This window comes from Somniosus microcephalus, chromosome 1 (genome assembly GCF_052327205.1).
Source record: "Somniosus microcephalus isolate GS21.2 chromosome 1, FLI_Smic_1.0, whole genome shotgun sequence".
NCBI classification, from domain to species: domain Eukaryota; kingdom Metazoa; phylum Chordata; class Chondrichthyes; order Squaliformes; family Somniosidae; genus Somniosus; species Somniosus microcephalus.
The window spans coordinates 400651095-400669611 of NC_140987.1; the positions used below are offsets into that span (position 1 = coordinate 400651095).

The following is an 18517-nucleotide window of genomic DNA, read 5'->3' on the forward strand; positions in this document are numbered from 1 at the left end:
TGAGTAGTCGGACCGTAGGCCTTTCACAAAGGCATCGCGGATATTATCTTCCGTATTTTCAACAGCCGTCACCGCTTTAAAGTCACAGTTCCTGCCGAGTGCTCTTAGCGCCCGTAAAAATTCAGCTACAGACTCTCCTGGCTGTTGCGGGCGGGATCTTAGGAGGTGCCTGGTGTACATGTAATTTACCGGGCTCCAGTACTGCTGTTTCAGTAGGTTGATAGCGGCCTCGTATGTAGTCGTGTCCTGGATGAGTGCGTATACTCTCAGGCTCGCTTGGGCTTTCAGAACTCTTAGTTTGGATCTCTGAGGGACGCCGGATTCTTCCAGGTAGGATTCGAAGCAGTCCAGCCAGTGTTTGAAGTTGAGGGCTGAGTTTGCTGCCTGTGGGTTTAGATCCAGGTACGGTGGTTTGGGGGCTTGCAGCCAAGCCGGCTGGTGTGGCTGGTGTAGCCCGGTGTCTGAAAGCTGCTGTGGCTGTGCTTCTGGGAGGGCTTCTGGCTGGCCAGTAGTAGACATCTTTAAAATTTAGTCAATAAAATTGATATACCTATCAATTCGTCCAATAAAAAGCGACGAGTTAGGAACGTAACTAAAGGTTTTTATTGACTAAATAACAGAGCCCACCCTCGTGGGTGATCGGGTCCAACAAGGAGGAATACCAGCCAGTCGACTACCTTTATACCTGGGCAGGTAGGTGGAGCCATGGGCGGAGTCGGAGGTGGTCAGCCCAGGTATAACAGCGCGACAAGAGGCGACCTCGTATAGTGATACAACAGTGAGAACAGTGAGAACAATACAACAGTGATAACTATAGTGTAACGATAGTGAACGATAAAAGTGGTTTACCACAAAGAATCACAGAAGAATACAGACCAGTTATATAACTGGGCGGACAAATAGTAAACAGGAGACTGAGAAAATTTAAGGGGTATGGAATTAGGGGGAGGGTAGCAAATTGAATTAAAAACTGGTTAGAAGGAATGAAACAGAGTAGGAGTTAAGGGCAGTTTATCATATTGGTTGGAAGAAGGTATGGTGTCCGCTTCTTTCCCTTAACCCCCAACAGCCATCCATTCACTTAAGTCCTTTAAATAATGCAGGTACAGTGGAGAGCTTCCTCAGAAAAGCATCATGGATACTCCCTGGATAACAGGCATTAACATGTAGGATCACATTTCTGTTGACAGAAACCACCAGAACATTTTTAGTAGTACACTTTCCTGTTTATGTATGCATTAGGGTTAACGTATGGAGCCCGTTAACTATATGGGTTTCATCTAAAATGCCCTGAACTCTTGGAAAGCCTGCCAGGTGATAAAAGTTCTCTGTCCTCTCCAATTAATGTCATCTTTCCACAAGGGAAGTGATAAAGGCATTTTCCTGGCAAACGTGCATCAGTCATTTGCTCTATACAGGTATAAACTGCAGACTGGCTTATCTGGCAAATGTCTCCTGTGGAGGCCTGGAAAGAAAATGTTGCATAAAAGCTCAATGCTGTTGTGACCTTCAGAACTATGGGAGGAGCCTTGAGGTTGTTGGTGAGTCAATTTGCAGCAGTTGGCTTAGCAGTGAAGCAGAGCTGGCAAAGTCAGGTCTCTGCTGTAGATGTGTAATGGTCTGTAAAGACAGGTGCTTGGGTATTGATAGTTGTAAATATACTGTCTGAGGTGTCTTTGAACGTGAAGATTTTACACGCTTGTGAGCTGCTCTTCAGCTGATTAATGCAACACAATGGAAAAAGCCAAAAAAATTCCCATCCTCAAAACTTTGTTAGCTGCGACCTATAATTCAGCAGTAATTGACAATGCTCCACAAAAGTAATGCTTAGCATAAAGGCATAAGGACACGGGGAAAAAGTATGCAAGAAATTCAATGCAGAAGTTGATAAATGCACATTGCCTAAAGAAAACCCAACATTTAAACACTATCTGAAATGCCAACAACCATGCTTTAATAATTAGGCCAAAACTGGCCATGCCAGTTGAGCAGACATGTGCCTATTTTATATGGGCAAGATGTGTGCTGGTCACAGAGCCTCACCCAAAGTCGTGGAATTTAGTGCAGGACTTCATTTGAATAATTTTACTATTTAAGTATGGGTTGTACTTGTCTGAGGTGCTTTCTCCTTTCTGCCCTAAAAATTGTGACTTTGAGAATTTGGTACACTACAGGGCGGTGCACCAGATTTTACACCCTGCGCATGCCACCAGCGAGGCTCTGTGCTACCAGCAGAGAATCAGATCAGAGTAGTATATAAATTTACTTTCTTTCACAAAAGTAATCGTACATACACTTGGCTGTTAGGCCAACATCACAAAAACAAACACTTATCCACTGAACAATGAACACTAGCAACTTGCATTTATATAGCGCCTTAATCATAGGAAAACATCCCAAGGCACTTCAGAGGAGCATAATCAGACAAAAATTGACACTGAGCCAAAGGGAGATATTAGGAGGGGGTGACTAAAAGCTTGGTTAAAGAGGTAGGTTTTAAGGAGGATAGAGAGGTTTAGTGACAAAATTGCAGAGTTTCGGGCCTAGATAGCCTAAGGCACGGCTGCCAATGCTGGGGTGAAGGGAGTGTGGGATGCATAAGTGGCCAGACTTGGAGGAATGCAGAGTTCAACAGCAACAACTTGCATTTATATCGTGCCTTTTGAATGCAGAGTTCTTGAAGGGTTATAGAACTGGAGGAGGGTGCAGAGATAGGATGGGGTGAGGCTGTGGAGGGATTTGAACACGAGTATGAGAATTTTAAATTCGAGGTGTTGCTGGACTGGGAGCCAGTGTAGGCCAGAGAGCACAGGGGTGGGTGGGACTTGGTGTGGATTAGATTATAGACAGCAGAATTTTGGATGAGCTCAAGTTTATGGAGGGTGGAAGATGAGAGGCCTGACAAAGAACATTGGAATAGTCAAGTCTGGAGGTAACAAAAGCATGGATGAGAGTTTCAGCAACAGCCGGATGGAGGCAGGGGCAGAGATGGTAATGTTATGGAGGTGGAAATAAACAGACTTTTGAGACGGAGAGGATATGGGATTGGAAGCTCAGTTTAGGGTTAAAATTAGGACACTAAGGTTACGAACAATCTGGTTCAGCCCAAGATAATGGCCAGGGAGGTGGATGGAATCAGTGGCTAGGGAATGGAATTGTGCCAGGGGTTTGAGTTGTATGTACAAATCTAACGGCTTTACTGTCCTTTTGGGAGCAAAAAGCAAATTGAAAAGTTGGGTGATTCAATTCACTGATGTGTCAGTATAAGAGTTTCTCACTCACCGTTTCTTGCTGGGTATGACGCCAATCTGCTCGCTTTCGCCATGAGGTGTAACAAGTCGCGCTTGCCACCATTCATCATCAGAGGCATTAATGACATGTAAAATATCACCATACAAGAAACTCAGCCCTTGACTTGGCAGACAACTGTCCTTGGTTCTATCATAGTCAAAGAGAGCTCTGAAAAACAAACAGTACAAGAGATAGTGAGCTCAGAACAGATAGAGAGCATTTATGCAACAGCTACAGGGCAATGAGATAACAACTGCAAATACAGAGCAATGATACACAAAGAGACCTGGGAACTAGTGCCCCAGACTCTGATGTTAGCCCCAATGAAAAATAACTAAATGTAGGCACCAGTCCTCACTGGGCTAAGATCAAACACACACAACATATCCTCCAAAGATCTGAACAAGAGTGGGAAAAATTGTATTAAAAATTTGCAAAAGAGAAAGGTTTATGTTAAAGTTGAAGGATATTAATGCTTATAAATGGAGCACTTTCCAACCTACATGTCAGTATCAAGCACTCCAAGGTTACGTACAGCATAGGTAAGATGCAGAGAAAAAACGCTAAAAATTGGTGGCGATTCCCTGATCCAGCACTCTCAGTAGGGAATGGCGGTCACAGGGAGCACACCTCAAAAAATAGCCGTCATGCAGCATGTAATTTTACAACCATTATTTAAATGGATTGGAAAATATAACATGCCTCCGCAAGTTCTCAGAAGGCAATCCCGATGAGCAATGCTCCTTGCTGGAAGTGCTGGATTGCGGAATCACCCCTATTGTTCCCTGGAGCACTTCCATGTTAAGTACAACATGGGTTAGATGCAGAGTGAAGCTCCCTCTATAATGCCCCATCAAGCATTCTGAGGTCAGGTACAGTACACCCCACTACACGGTCAGTCAACACTGCACCAGTGTGACATTTTTGTAATTCCTATATCCGAGAGTTGCCACTGAAGAATGTTACAAGGCGAGAAGACAAACATTATTAAACTAATCACACTGATAAACAGATACACAATTGGGCATATGAGTATAGGAACAGGAGTAGGCCATTCAGTCTCTCGAGCCTGTTCCTCCATTCAATTAGATCATGGCTGATCTGTATCTTAACTCCATCTACCCACCTAACAAAAATCTATCACACTCAGTTTTGAAATTTTACATTAACCTAGCCTCATCAGCTTTTTGGGGACAGAGTTCCAGATTCCCACTACTGTGTGTGAAGAAGTGCTTTCTGACATCACCACTGAATGGCCTAGCTCTAATTTTAACGTTATGTCCCCTTGTTCTGGATTGCCGACCAGAGGAAATAGTTTCTCTCTATCTACCCTATTAACTCCTTTGATCATCTTAAACACCTCAATTAAATCACCCCTTAATCTTCTATATTTAAGGAATAGATGCCTAGTCAATACAACCTGTCCATATAATTTAACCCTTTTAGCCCTGATATAATTCTGGTAACTCTGCACTGCACTCCCTCCATACTCAATATATCCTTCCTGAGGTGGGGTGCTCAGAACTGAATGCAGTACTTCAGATAGTGTCTAACCAGGTCTCTGTACACCTGTAACTTCCACCCTTTTATATTCCAGCCCTCTTGAGATAAAGGCCAACATTAGATGAGCCTTTTTAATTAATTTTTGTATCTGTCCACTAGCTTTTAGTGATTTCGGTACTTGAACTCCTAAATCTCTCTGCTCATCCACAGTGCCTAGCCTCTCGCCATTTAGAAAATAATCTGATCTATCTTTCTTAGGACCAAAGTGGACCTCACACTTTCCTGGAACCATTGTCGGGGAACCAATTAGAGATCAGGCCATCTTAGACTGGGTATTATGCAATGAGAAAGGATTAATTAGCAATCTTGTTGTGCGAGGCCCCTTGGGTCGGAGTGATCATAATATGATAGAATTCTTCATTAAAATGGAGAGTGAAGTAGTTGACTCAGAGACTAGGGTCCTGAATTTAAATAAAGGAAACTACGATGGTATGAGGCGCGAGTTGGGTAGGATTGATTGGGGAATGTCACTCAAAGGGTTGACGGTGGATAGGCAATGGCAAACATTCAAAGATCGCATGGATGAACTACAGAATTTGTTCATCCCAGTTTGGCATAAAAATAAAACAAAAAAGGTGACTCAACCATGGCTAACAAGGGAAATTAGAGATAGCATAAGATCCAAGGAGAGCACATATAAATTGGCCAGAAAAAGCAGTAAACCTGAGGATTGGGAGCAGTTTAAGATTCAACAGAGGACAAAGGGATTAATTAAGAGGGGGGAAACAGAGTATGAGAGTAAGCTTTCAGGGAACATAAAAACTGACTGTAAAAGCTTTTATAGATATGTGAAGAGAAAAAGATTGGTGAAGTCAAGCGTAGGTCCCTTGCAGTCAGAATCAGGGAATTTATAATGGGGAACAAAGAAATGGCAGACCAATTAAATACATACTTTGGTTCTGTCTTCACAAAGGAGGACACAAATAACCTCCCAGAGATGTCGGGGAACATAGGGTCTAATGAAAGGGAGGAACTGATAGAAATCAGCATTTGTAGGGAAATGGTGTTAGAGAAATTGACGGAATTGAAGGCCGATAAATCCCCAGGGCCTGATAATCTACATCCTAGGGTACTTAAGGAAGTGGCACTAGAAATAGTGGATGCATTGCTGGTCATCTTCCAAAATTCGATAGACTCTGGAACAGTACCCATGGATTGGCGGGTAGCTAATGTTACCCCACTGTTCAAAAAAGGTGGTAGAGAGAAAACGGGGAATTACAGACCGGTAAGCCTGACATCAGTAGTGGGGAAAATGCTAGAGTCCATTATAAAAGATGTAATAGCAGAGCACTTGGAAAACAGTGACCGGATCGGACAAAGTCAACATGGATGTAACTGGTAAAATAGATAAGGGAGAACCAGTGGATGTGGTGTATTTGGACTTTCAAAAGGCTTTCGATAAGGTCCCGCATAAGAGATTAGCGTGTAAAGTTAAGGCACATGGGATTGGGGGCAAGGTATTGACTTGGATAGAGAACTGGTTGGCAGACAGAAAGCAAAGAGTTGGAATAAATGGCTCTTTTTCCAAGTGGCAGGCAGTGACTAGTGGGGTACTGCAGGGATCGGTCCTTGGACCCCACCTATTCACAACATCTGGACGAGGGAACTAGATATAATATCTCCAAGTTTGCAGATGACACAAAGCTGGGTGGGCGTGTGTGCTGTGAGGAGGATGCCGAGAAACTCCAGTATGATTTGGACAGGTTGGGTGATTGGGCAGAAGCATGGCAGATGCAATATAACGTGGATAAATGCGAGGTTATCCACTTTGGTGTCAAAAACAAGAAGGCAGATTATTATCTGAATGGCAATAGATTGGGAGAAGGGGAAGTGCAACGAGACCTGGGCGTCCTTGTGCACCAGTCGCTGAAGGTAAGCATGCAGGTGCAGCAGGCGGTTAAGAAGGCAAATGGTATGTTGGCCTTCGTAGCGAGAGGGTTTGAGTACAGGAACCAGGATGTCTTGCTGCAGTTGTACAGGGCCTTGGTGAGACCAGTATTGTGTGCAGTTTTGGTTGCCTTACCTGAGGAAGGATGTTCTTGCCATGGAAGGAGTGCAGCGAAGATTCACCAGGCTGATACCTGGGATGGCAGGAATGATGTATGAGGAGAGATTGGGTCGATTGGGCTTGTACTCGCTGGAGTTTAGAAGAATGAGAGGGGATCTCATTGAAACTTATAAAATTCTAACAGGACTAGACAGACTAGATGCAGGAAGGATGTTCCCAATGGTCAGGGTGTCCAGAACCAGGGGTCACAGTCTAAGGATAAGACGTAAGCCATTTAGGACAGAGATGAGGAGGAATTTCTTCACCCAGAGAGTGGTGAACCTGTGGAATTCTCTACCACAGAAGGCAGTAGAGGCCAATTCAATAAATATATTCAAGAAGGAGTTGGATATATTTCTTAAGGCTAAAGGGGTCAAGGGATATAGGGAGAAAGCAGGGACAGGGTACTGAATTTGGATGATCAGCCATGATCGCATTGAATGGCGGAGCAGGCTCGAGGGGCCGAATGGCCTACTCCTGCTCCTATCTTCTATGTTTCTATATTGAATCCTATCTGCCGCAGTTTTGCCCACTCACTTAATCTATCAATATCCCATTGCAACTTTCTGCTCCCATCTACACTATTTACTGTGCCACCTAACTTAGTGTTATCAGCAAACTTAGATATACGGCTCTCTATTACTTCATCCAAGACATTTATAAATACAGCAAAAAGCTGAGGCCCCAGGACAGATCCCTAGGAGACACCACTAGTCACATCCTGCCAATTTGAGTACATATCCATTATCCCTACTCTCTGTCTCCTACCTCCGAACCAATTCCCTATCTAAGCCAATAGGTTGTCTCCAATTCCATGCACTCTCATTTTTGTTTACAGTGCAGGCAGCGAGGGGAGCGCACTCACTGTAGCGACTGATTGCAATGGCAGCAATCACAATACCACAGTTCATCAGGTGCATAGCTCATTCCTTCCTTCCTCTAACTTTCTTCTTTCCTCTCTGGATGGTACTGGTTCTTGCTGTGATACAGATTCACAGTTGCTGTTTCTAGCCCAGGGACACAGAGTTGAGTTGTAGTGCCCCAATTGTTGCCCTAGCTGAGATCAGCTATCTCAGCACAGAGCAGGAGCGAATTTGGGACTTTCCTGCTCTGTGGCTCAGTGTATTTGCCTGGATGGCTCAGAATGTAATTTTTACGCAGTACTGTATTTAGTTTGTTTCTCTCCTTAAGCTTGTGCTTGCAACACACCATTTGAAGTCAAGAAGGTGGGCAACTGACCACTAGCAAACCTCAGCCAATTTCACTATGTAACTGGCTGCTGGCATGTGTGCCAGACAAGTCTGCTGTTGAACAGTTTTCCATGATTTCACATTGCTCCTTTAGGATATCTCCCTGATGGGAGAGTTGAGATCATGAACCAAGTATGAGGAACAGGAGGAAAGAGTCCATGTTCCACATTCCATGGCACAGCACATTGATGTTTGAGCTTTCATCCGTTCCCTAATGGAGTACAAGGTGTGTTTTATTTAAATGTCACATGGCTCCCAGCTGTTTGCACCTTCTGAATTGGTTGTGCAGGATTTGAATGAGGATGTTACAAACAGCATTTTTATTTTATCTTATCTATTCTTCGGTTGAAATTTTAACCTGTGGCACTGTCTGCCTATTCTGGTGGATATGAAATTATCCATGGCACTATACAAAGAGCAGGGAGTTTTTCCTGTATCTTAGCCAACATTTTTCCTGAAATTATTATAATAAAAAGAGATTAACTGATGCATCATCTCATTGCTGTTTGCGGGACCTTGTGTGCAAAGAATGTAAGAACATAAGAATTAGGAGCAGGAGTAGGCCATACGACCCCTCAAGCCTGCTCCGCCATTCAATAAGATCACGGCTGATCTTCGCCCTCAACTCCACTTCCCCACCCGATCTCCATATCCCTTGATTCCCCTAGAGTCCAAAAATCTATCTATCTCAGTCTTGAATATACACAGCGACTAAGCATCCACAGCCCTTTCAGGTAGAGAATGCCAAAGATTCACAACCCTCTGAGTAAAGAAATTCCTACTCATCTCAGTCTTAAATGGCTGACCCCCTATCCTAAGACTATGCCCCCTAGTCCTGGACTCTCCAGCCAGGGGAAACAACCTCTCAGCATCTACCCTGTCAATCCCCCTCAGAATCGTATGTTTCAATGAGATCACCTCTCATTCTTCTAAACTCCAGAGTATAGGCCCAATCTACTCAATCTCTCCTCATAGGACAACCCTCTCATCCCAGGAATCAATCTAGTGAACCTAGCAAAATGGCTGCCACGTTTGCTTACAATAATAGCAAATGTACTTTGAAGTCATTCAGTGTACATGAAGTGCTCTGAAAAGTAGGACGAAATTGTAATTATGAATCCCCTTTCATGTACTCAGAACATCCCAAAATGCTTCACAGCCAATGAATTATTTTTGAAGTGGTCATCATTGTTTTGGAGGCAAACTTTGTTTTGTAGAAACGTGATATTGCACCATATAAATCAATGTATTAGGCCACAACTTCCTGTATCCATGCCAAGAACAACACTCAATCACAAGATGGACTTTGTAAAACAGGCCTAAAGCTGTTGAAATGTTTAAAATAAATGGGAAAACCAAAAGGGTCAAGAACCACTGGAGGAGTGATGTGCAGCACTAGTCAGGTTTGTTTGTCTGCCACTTCTTTATTGTCCATTGTAGTCTCGCCTGCACCCATCTTTAATGGGCCCACATTCCCCTTTACCACTCTTAATATATTTATAATTTTTTTACTGTTACCTTTGATGTCCCTTCCAAGTCTCCCCCCCCTCTTTTTGCACCTCATTACTTTCTTTGCATCACTTTGTTGCTTTTTATAGCTCTCCCAGTTCCCTCAATTTCCACTTTTATTTGCATTTGTCCAAGCCTTTTATTTTATCTTGATATACTGTCTCTTACCTCATTTGTTGACCATGGTTGCTTAGCCACACAAGTGGAGCCTTTGCCTTTTAGGGGTATGCACTGGTTTTGTACTGTACCAAATACTTCTTTGAATATGCACAATGTATATTTATGTAGTACTTTGCCCTGTATATCTATGTACTCAGTATTTTGCCACGTGTGCTGTATGTACCCACTGTACATTGATTCTGCATTTTGCCCTCTATATTCTGTATATACCCACTATATGTAATGTGTATTTTTCAGTGCATGCAATGCAACAACAGCTTGCATATATATAGTGTTTTTAACATAGTAAAATATCCCAAGGCGCCTCACAGGTGCATTACCAAACAAATTTGACACTGAGCCACATAAGGAAATATTAGAAATAAAAACAGAAAATGCTGGGAATACTCAGCAGGTCAGGCAGCATCTGTAGAGAGAGAAACAGAGTTAACATTTGAAGTCAATTGTGGTGTATGTAACCTGTTCCACCTTAAGAGAACTACCTTAAGAGATGTACTACTTTCTCTTGGCTGCTGTATACTGTAATACCGGTGGTGACCACAACGGTATATAAGGGTTGTGTAGGGGTTTGCTGGGCAGTTCAGCCCTGACCTCCGAATAGTAAAGACCTGTTAAAAGTTATTCTTGTTGTCTGTGTCCAGTGATTGATCCTAAACATAACTGGGACACACAGACTCAACAGTGGCGACGAGTCCGATCTTACCCTGTGGCAATTTTACATCCAAGGCAGCTTTGTCCTCAGAACGGGCGTCGAGAAGAGGCATCCGCCCTCATCATCCTGCTGAGCACCATCGCACGGGAGGCATCGAGAACCCGGGTTAAAAAGAAAAAGAATTCTGACCACGAAGCCCTCCATCAGCGACAGGCAGTGATCATCCCTTCTACCACGGTGGTGGGTAAGCCGATCAGCGACACGAGCAGAAAGTCGGCCGCGTTGGCTGTGGAGTAGGGGAGGGAAAACGGAGGAATAAGGGCGGAGAGCTCGACCACGGCCGGTAGAAAGGGCCGGGCTGCAATCGAGGCTGCGAGGCAAAGCAGCGTCGGGGAGTTGAGAAGCTTAAGGCACGAGAGCCGCGGAGAATTCAAACGCAGCTGGTGTAAAGGACCGGGCTGCAAGCGGGGCTGCGAGGCAAAGCAGCGTCGGGGAGTGAGAACCGCTGGGGAGGCGAGAACGGCAGCAGCAAGGCAATCGCCATTGCAGCCAGCGGGGGAAGAAGGCAAATGCGGGAATCCGCCATTGTAGTCGGCGGGGGAAGAAGACGAGCGCGGGAAAGACCGCCAAGCACGGGAAGCCGCCATTTTAGTAGGCGGGGGAAGAAGGCAAGCGCGGGAAGCCGCCATTTTGAGAAAAAGAAAAATTTAAAAACTTGCAAGGATGCCTAAACATGGGAGCATTAATACCTTTGATAGTGATATCGAAGATTGGACCACGTATGTAGAACGCATGGAAGTTTATTGTAAAGCAAATAAGGTACCAGATGATGAGAAAGCACTAACCTTATTAAGCTCAATGGGTGCGAAGACATACGGGCTATTGAAGCACCTTCTATCACCAAATAAACCGGCGGATCAGACTTTCGCGAATATTGTTACTGTCCTGAAAAATCATTTAAACCCCACGCCGCTGATGATAGCAGAACGATTTAAATTTTACAGAAGAACGCAGCTGAAAGACGAAAGCAACGCTGAATTTTTAATTGAACTATGTAAGCTATCGAAGTACTGTCAGTTTGGAACAGGACTAGCAGATGCGCTGAGAGATAAATTTGTGTGTGGATTGTTAAAAGAAGGAACACAAAAGCGACTGCTTGATAAAGCTGTCACTATTGCAGCATCGCAAGAAGCCGCAGCGAGAGGCACGGCGGAAATGCAGCTACGGTCACCGGAACTCAGCACCAATCAAATGGTCTTGGGTACAGTAAAATGTTATCGTTGTGGAAAGACAACGCACGATCAGAACCAGTGCTGGTTCAAAAATCAGGAATGCAGAAAATGTGGCAGGCTTGGTCACACAGCTAAAGTATGCCGGTCAGGAAATAAGACCAGCAACAAAAAGTCACCGCAGGAAAAGTGCAGAAAGGTGCACAAGGTGACAGAGAACAGTTCGAACGAACAGAAGTCAGATTCAGACTCCAGCAGTAATGAACTGGGTAGTCTAAGAGTACACAATGTTGGTAAGGAAGCAGACCTCCAAACAATTTGGGTCACACTTCAGATAGCAGGAGTCCAAGTGAAGATGGAATTGGACACTGGATCGGCATTGACGGTCATGAATAAGCAAGATTACAAAAGGTTGTTCCCACATATTCCCCTACAGGATACGGAGATTGTATTGAAAACATACACGGGGCAAAGAGTATACCCCATCGGGAAGATAGAGGTAAAGGTGGTCCACAAGGGCAAAGAAAGCCGAGGAATGGACTTATATGTGCTACCTGAGGGAGGTCCACCACTACTGGGACGGGAGTGGATTAGGAAAATAAATATGGACTGGCATTCCTTAAAAGCACTAACGGTAGATTCCGGTAAAAAAGATGTCAAACCTAAACGATTGTCCAGAATATTGGACGATGCTAAAGAGGTGTTTCAACAGGGACTGGGAACACTGAGAGGAATTACGGCAAACATCAAGGTTGAAGAACATGCAAACCCGAAATTTTTCAAAGCCAGACCGGTACCTTATGCGATACGACCTGCTGTGGAAGCTGAGCTGGAAGGGCTAGAACGTTCAGGAGTACTATCTAAGGTAGACTGGAGTGAATGGGCCATGCCCATTGTTCCCGTCATGAAGCGTTCATCGAGCAACAAGCCGGGGGAACCGGGGAAGGTTCGCATCTGTGGAGATTTCAAGATCACTGTTAATCCGGTGCTTCACACAGTGCAGTATCCGCTTCCGCGGATTGAGGATATCTTTGCTTCGTTGTCTGGCGGGAAACACTTCACCAAGATAGACCTGGCGCAGGCGTACTTACAGATGGAAGTTGAGGAAGAGTCACGCCAGTATCTCACGATCAACACGCATAGAGGCTTGTACCGGTATAATAGACTGGTTTTTGGAGTGGCATCAGCGCCAGCAATTTGGCAGAGGGCCATGGAGCAGGTATTACAGGGAATTTCAGGCACACAATGTTACCTGGACGATATTCTGATTACAGGAGATGATGACGAGGAACACCTTGCAAACTTGGAACTGGTGCTCACCAGATTGAAAGAATATGGACTTTGAGTTAATCGCCAGAAATGTGAGTTCTTTCAGAAGCGGATCTCGTACTGTGGTCATGTCATTGACCAGGATGGGCTTCATAAGTCTCCTGACAAGATCGAAGCTGTTGTGAAGGCTCCCGCTCCGGATAATGTATCCCAATTGAGGTCGTTTCTAGGGTTGATTAACTATTACCATAAGTTTCTGCCAAATTTATCCACGGTGCTGCACCCGCTGAACGCTCTTTTGCAGAAGGGAGTACCATGGAAGTGGAGCGAGGACTGTAAGAGGGCCTTTCGCAAAAGCAAGGCATTGATCACCTCAGAGGAAGTGTTGGCTCACTTCAACCCAACGCTGCCTATTCGTTTGGCTTGTGATGCTTCTCCATATGGTATCGGGGCAGTACTCTCACACAAGTTGCCAAATGGCCAGGAGAGGCCAGTTGCGTTCGCATCCAGATCATTGACCTCTGCTGAGCGCAACTATGCTCAGATAGATAGGGAGGCTCTCAGCCTTGTGTGGGGAGTAAAGAAGTTTAATCATTACCTGCAGGGCCAAAAGTTTACGCTTCTGACAGACCACCAGCCGTTGTTATCCATTTTTAACCCTAAGAAGGGTGTTTCGGTGATGACAGCACAGAGACTCCAGAGATGGTCTCTTTTCCTAGGAGCACATCAATATCAGATAGAATTCAAAGGTACAAAGCAGCATGGTAATGCTGATGGGCTGTCGCGCCTGCCACTACCTACAGAGGAGGAGGCACCGACGGTTGACCCTGTTGAGTTATTTCACTCGACCATCATCGAATGTTTACCAGTCACCAATGCAAGTATTGAAAGAGAAACCAGGAACGACCCGACACTGTCCAGGGTCTACGAAGTGACAGTGAAGGGATGGCCAGCACATGGTGATCCACTGTTACCGGCATTCTCAGCGAGACGAGAACAGCTGTCCGTCTGTCAAGGAACATTGATGTATGGAACAAGGGTGATTATTCCTCTAAGTTAAGAGAGAGAGTTCTAAAGGAACTGCATGAAGGTCATCTGGGGGGAGTCAAGATGAAAAGCCTTGCTAGGGCTTATGTGTGGTGGCTGGGTATCGACCAACAGATAAGAGGATCTGACGAAAAGCTGCCCAGGGTGCCAAAAAGTGCAAAATGCACCTCCGATTGCACCGCTGCATCCATGGGAATGGCCTTCAACCCCATGGCAACGTGTACATATTGACTTTGCTGGTCCATTCATGGACTCCATGTTTTTAATTGCGGTGGACGCACATTCTAAATGGCCAGAAGTGATTAAGATGACTACCACTACCTCGGAAAAGACGATCGCGGTGCTGAGAACGATATTTGCAAGAAATGGATTGCCAGAACAAATATGTTCAGACAACGGACCGCAGTTCATGTCAGAAGAATTCCAGAAATTCATGAAGAAGAATGGGGTGAAACATTATACCTCTGCCCCATATCATCCGGCTACAAACTGGTTGGCTGAAAGATTTGTACAAACGTTTAAAAAAGCAATAAAGGCCATGAGCGAAGATCAGATTCCACTACAACACAAGGTGGACAAATTCCTACTGGCATATCGAAACGCCACTCATGCAGTGACAAACCAAAGTCCTGCCATGATGTTCTATAACAGGAGGTTGCGGTCCAGGTTGGACTTGTTAAAACCAAATGTGCGGAGGGAAGTTGAAAACAAACAGTTCCAGCATATAAATAACAAGACCACTCGGAGCTTCGAAATAGGACAACCAGTGTTAGCCCGGGACTATAAAAACGAGAAATGGCAATCTGGAACAATTCAGGCCAGACAAGGACCCCTGATGTACACGGTAGATATTGGTGAAAATGTAATACAGCGTCATGCTGACCAACTGGTAGAATCGAGAACAAGGGTCGAACCCATGGTTACGGCAGAGATAACCGTGGAAGAAGTTAGTGAACCTGAAGCATCTACCTCAGAAGTGAATGTACCTGATGATGATGTCCAATCCATAAGAGACCAACTAGATGAGTCACCCCAGCAACGAGAATCAGAGACCCCTGCTAGGCGTTATCCAACTCGAATCAGGAGGCCTCCTCAGAGACTGAATCTTTGAACTGTTTTGCATGAAGTTGTATATGTATATATGTTATTATGTTATGTTAAATGGGGATATAACTGTTAAGCTAAAAAGGGAGGATTGTGGTGTATGTAACCTGTTCCACCTTAAGAGAACTACCTGAAGAGATGTACTACTTTCTCTTGGCTGCTGTATACTGTAATACTGTAATACCGGTGGTGACCACACCGGTATATAAGGGTTGTGTAGGGATTTGCTGGGCAGTTCAGCCCTGACCTCCGAATAGTAAAGACCTGTTAAAAGTTATTCTTGTTGTCTGTGTCCAGTGATTGATCCTAAACATAACTGGGACACACAGACTCAACATCAATGACCTTTCGTCAGAAATTAAGATGAACAAGGTAAAAGAGCCAAACGGAAATCCCGTCGAAGGGAAGAGCAGAACTTCTTCAAGGTGGGCTTTCCTAGAAGTGAAGTGGCAGTGAAATAAACACTAATACAAAAGCAAAATAATGCGGATGCTGGAAATCTGAAATAAAAACAGAAGATGCTAAGGACAGGTGACCAAAAGTCTGGTCAAAGATGTAGGTTTTATGAACCATTTTAAAGGAGGAGGAGAGAGAGTTGGTGAGGTAGAGATGTTTAGAGAGGGAATTCCAGAGTTTAGGACCTAGGCAGCTGAAGGCATCGTCAACAATGGTGGAACGATGAAAATCGGGGATGCGCAAGAGGCCAGAATTGGAGGAGCGCAGAGATCTCAGGGTTATACGGCTGGAGGAGGTTACAGAGATAATGAGGGGATGAGGCCATGGAGGGATTTGAAAACAACAATGAAAATTTTAAAAATCGAGGTGTTGCCAGACCGGAAGCCAATGTAGGTCAGCGAGCAATGGGACTTGGTGCAAGTTGGGACATGGGAAGCAGAGTTTTGGATGAGTTCAAGTTTATGGAGGGTGTGATGTGGGAGGCTGGCCTGGAGAGCATTGGAATAATCGAGTCTAGAGGTAACCAAGGCATAGATGAGGGTTTCAGCAGCAGAGGTGCAAAGGTAAAGGATATCTCGGAGCAACTGGAGAGGAACTTCGAAAGGGAGGGAAAAGACCTAGTTGTTGTGGTCCATATTGGGATCAATGACATAGGGAAGAAAAGGGAGGAGGGTCCTGCTAAGGGAATATCAGAATTTAGGAACAAAATTAAAAAACAGGACCTCACAGGTGACAATCTCGGGATTATTACCTGAGCCACGTGCTAATTGGCATAGGGGTAGGCAAATCAGGAAGGTGAAAGCGTGATTGAAAGGCTGGTGTGGGAAGGAGGGGATTCCATTTCATGGGATACTGGCACCAGTACTGGGACAGGAAGTAGCTGTACCTTTGGGACTGGTTCCATCTGAACCAGAATGGGACCAGTGTCCTAGCGGAAAGGATAAATAGGGCTGTCAATAGGACTTTAAATTAGTAAGACTTGGGGGGAGGGATCTGGTGAAAATAATATACAGTAACTCTGAAGATAAAAGAAATAGGAGATGAGCGTAAAGGTCAGAACAAGGTAAGGAACAAGGCTAACATAAACGGTCAGGGAACAAATACTGTTATAAAACAGAAGTATAAAAGGACTGTTAAATTAAAGTAAAAGGAACAATTAAAGGTGACTTAAACTGCCTGTACAGCAAGGTACACAGCATTCAAAATAAAAACGGGGGAAATAGAGGTAATAATCCGTAGCAAGGAACCAGATGTAGTAAGAATAACTGAAACATGGCTACATAAAGAACATGACTGGCAACTAAATATTGCAAGTTATAACATAATCAGAAAGGATAAAGAAGAAAGAAGGGTAGCTGTACTAATTAGACAATTTGGACTGGGGAATTGGAAGTACAGTTTCAAAATTTGTGGGTGACACGAAATTGGGAGTAATAGTTAATACAGAGGAGAGGACTGCGCCAAAGTAAAAGAAGACATTAATAAACTTGCAGAATGGATGTGTAATTGGCAAATGAATTTCAACACAGATAAGTGTGAGGTATTACATTTTGGTAGGAAGAATAAGGTGCGCCTAAATGGGGTAGAGGAGCAGAGGAATATAGGGGTACAGATACACAAATCCCTAAAAATAGTGACGCAGGTTAAGAAGGCCATAAAAAAAGCAAACAAAGCACTGGGGTTCATTTCTAGAGGAATAGAATTGAAAAGCAGAGAAGTTAGATTAAACTTGTGTAGAACCTTGGTTAGATCACACTTGGAGTACTGTGAATAGTTCTGGTCTCCATATTATAAAAAGGATATAGAGGCACTGGAGAAGGTGCAAAAAAGATTTACCAGAATGATACCAGAACTGAGAGGTTATACCCATCAGGAAAGATTGAACAGGCTGGGGCTCTTTTCTCTAGAAAAGAAAAGACTGAGTGCTGACCTGATAGAGGTCTTCAAGATTATGAAATGGTTTGATAGGGTAGACGTAGAGAAGATGTTTCCACTTACGGGGGAGACCAGAACTAGGGGCCATAAATATAAGATAGTCACTAATATATCCAATAGGAAATTCAGGAGAATTTTCTTTACCCAGAGAGTGGTTAGAATGTGGAACTCACTACCACAGAAATCACAGAAATCACAGAAACCCCACAGTGCAGATAGAGGCCATTTCGGCCCATCGAGCCTGCACCGACACATATCCCACCCGATCCCCGTAACCCCACGTATTTAATCCCCCTAACACTAAGGGTCAATTTATCATAGCCAATCAACCTAACCCGCACATCTTTGGACTGTGGGAGGAAACCGGAGCACCCGGAGGAAACCCACGCAAACACGGGGAGAATGTGCAAACTCCACACAGACAGCTTGGAGTAGTTGAGATGATAGCATAGATGCATTTAAGGGGAAGCTAGATAAACACACGAGGGAGAAAGGAATAGAAGGATAAGTTGATGGGGTTAGATGAAGAAGGGTATAAGGAGGCTTGTGTGGAGCATAAACACCGGTATGGACCTGTTGGTCTGAATGGCCTGTTTCTGTGCTGTAAATACTATGGGGGTGATTTTCTGACGCCGGAGGAGGCGGGTTTGGAGTCGGGAAAGGCGGGAAAATTAGAATCAATGTGGTCGGGTTCGAAACCTGACTCCAACCCGCCTCCGTGGGATTTTGCAGGTGCCGGTTTTGGAGGTCGGGAAACGCTCCCGCCTCCAGCTGGCCATTGCGTTAATTAACGTCTGCAAATGCTTGTTAAGGGCCTCTCTAAGCCTATTTTGAGAGGGCCTCGTGAATTTCCCATCATTTCGGCGTGCTTCACGCAACTTCTGAACCACGCCAGGTAAACCTGGCGGGTTGACTCGTGGGTGGCCTCCTCACTGCTGCAGGTCTAACAAGACCTCGTTTACTGCAGCAAGGATTACTTGCACGT

At 44.5% G+C, this 18517-nt stretch overlaps 1 protein-coding gene across 9 annotated transcripts in view; it reads right to left on the reverse strand.

Moving 5' to 3' along the window:
* The window catches only part of dlg3 (discs, large homolog 3 (Drosophila)), a 774284-nt gene that overhangs the window by 66417 nt on the left and 689350 nt on the right, over positions 1 to 18517 (reverse strand). For all 9 annotated transcript variants that reach the window (XM_085998120.1, XM_085998110.1, XM_085998103.1 and 6 more), the window contains one exon: positions 3283 to 3459. In XM_085998120.1, the coding sequence (XP_085854246.1) occupies positions 3283 to 3459 (177 nt within the window). The remainder of the gene's footprint in view (positions 1 to 3282; positions 3460 to 18517) is intronic.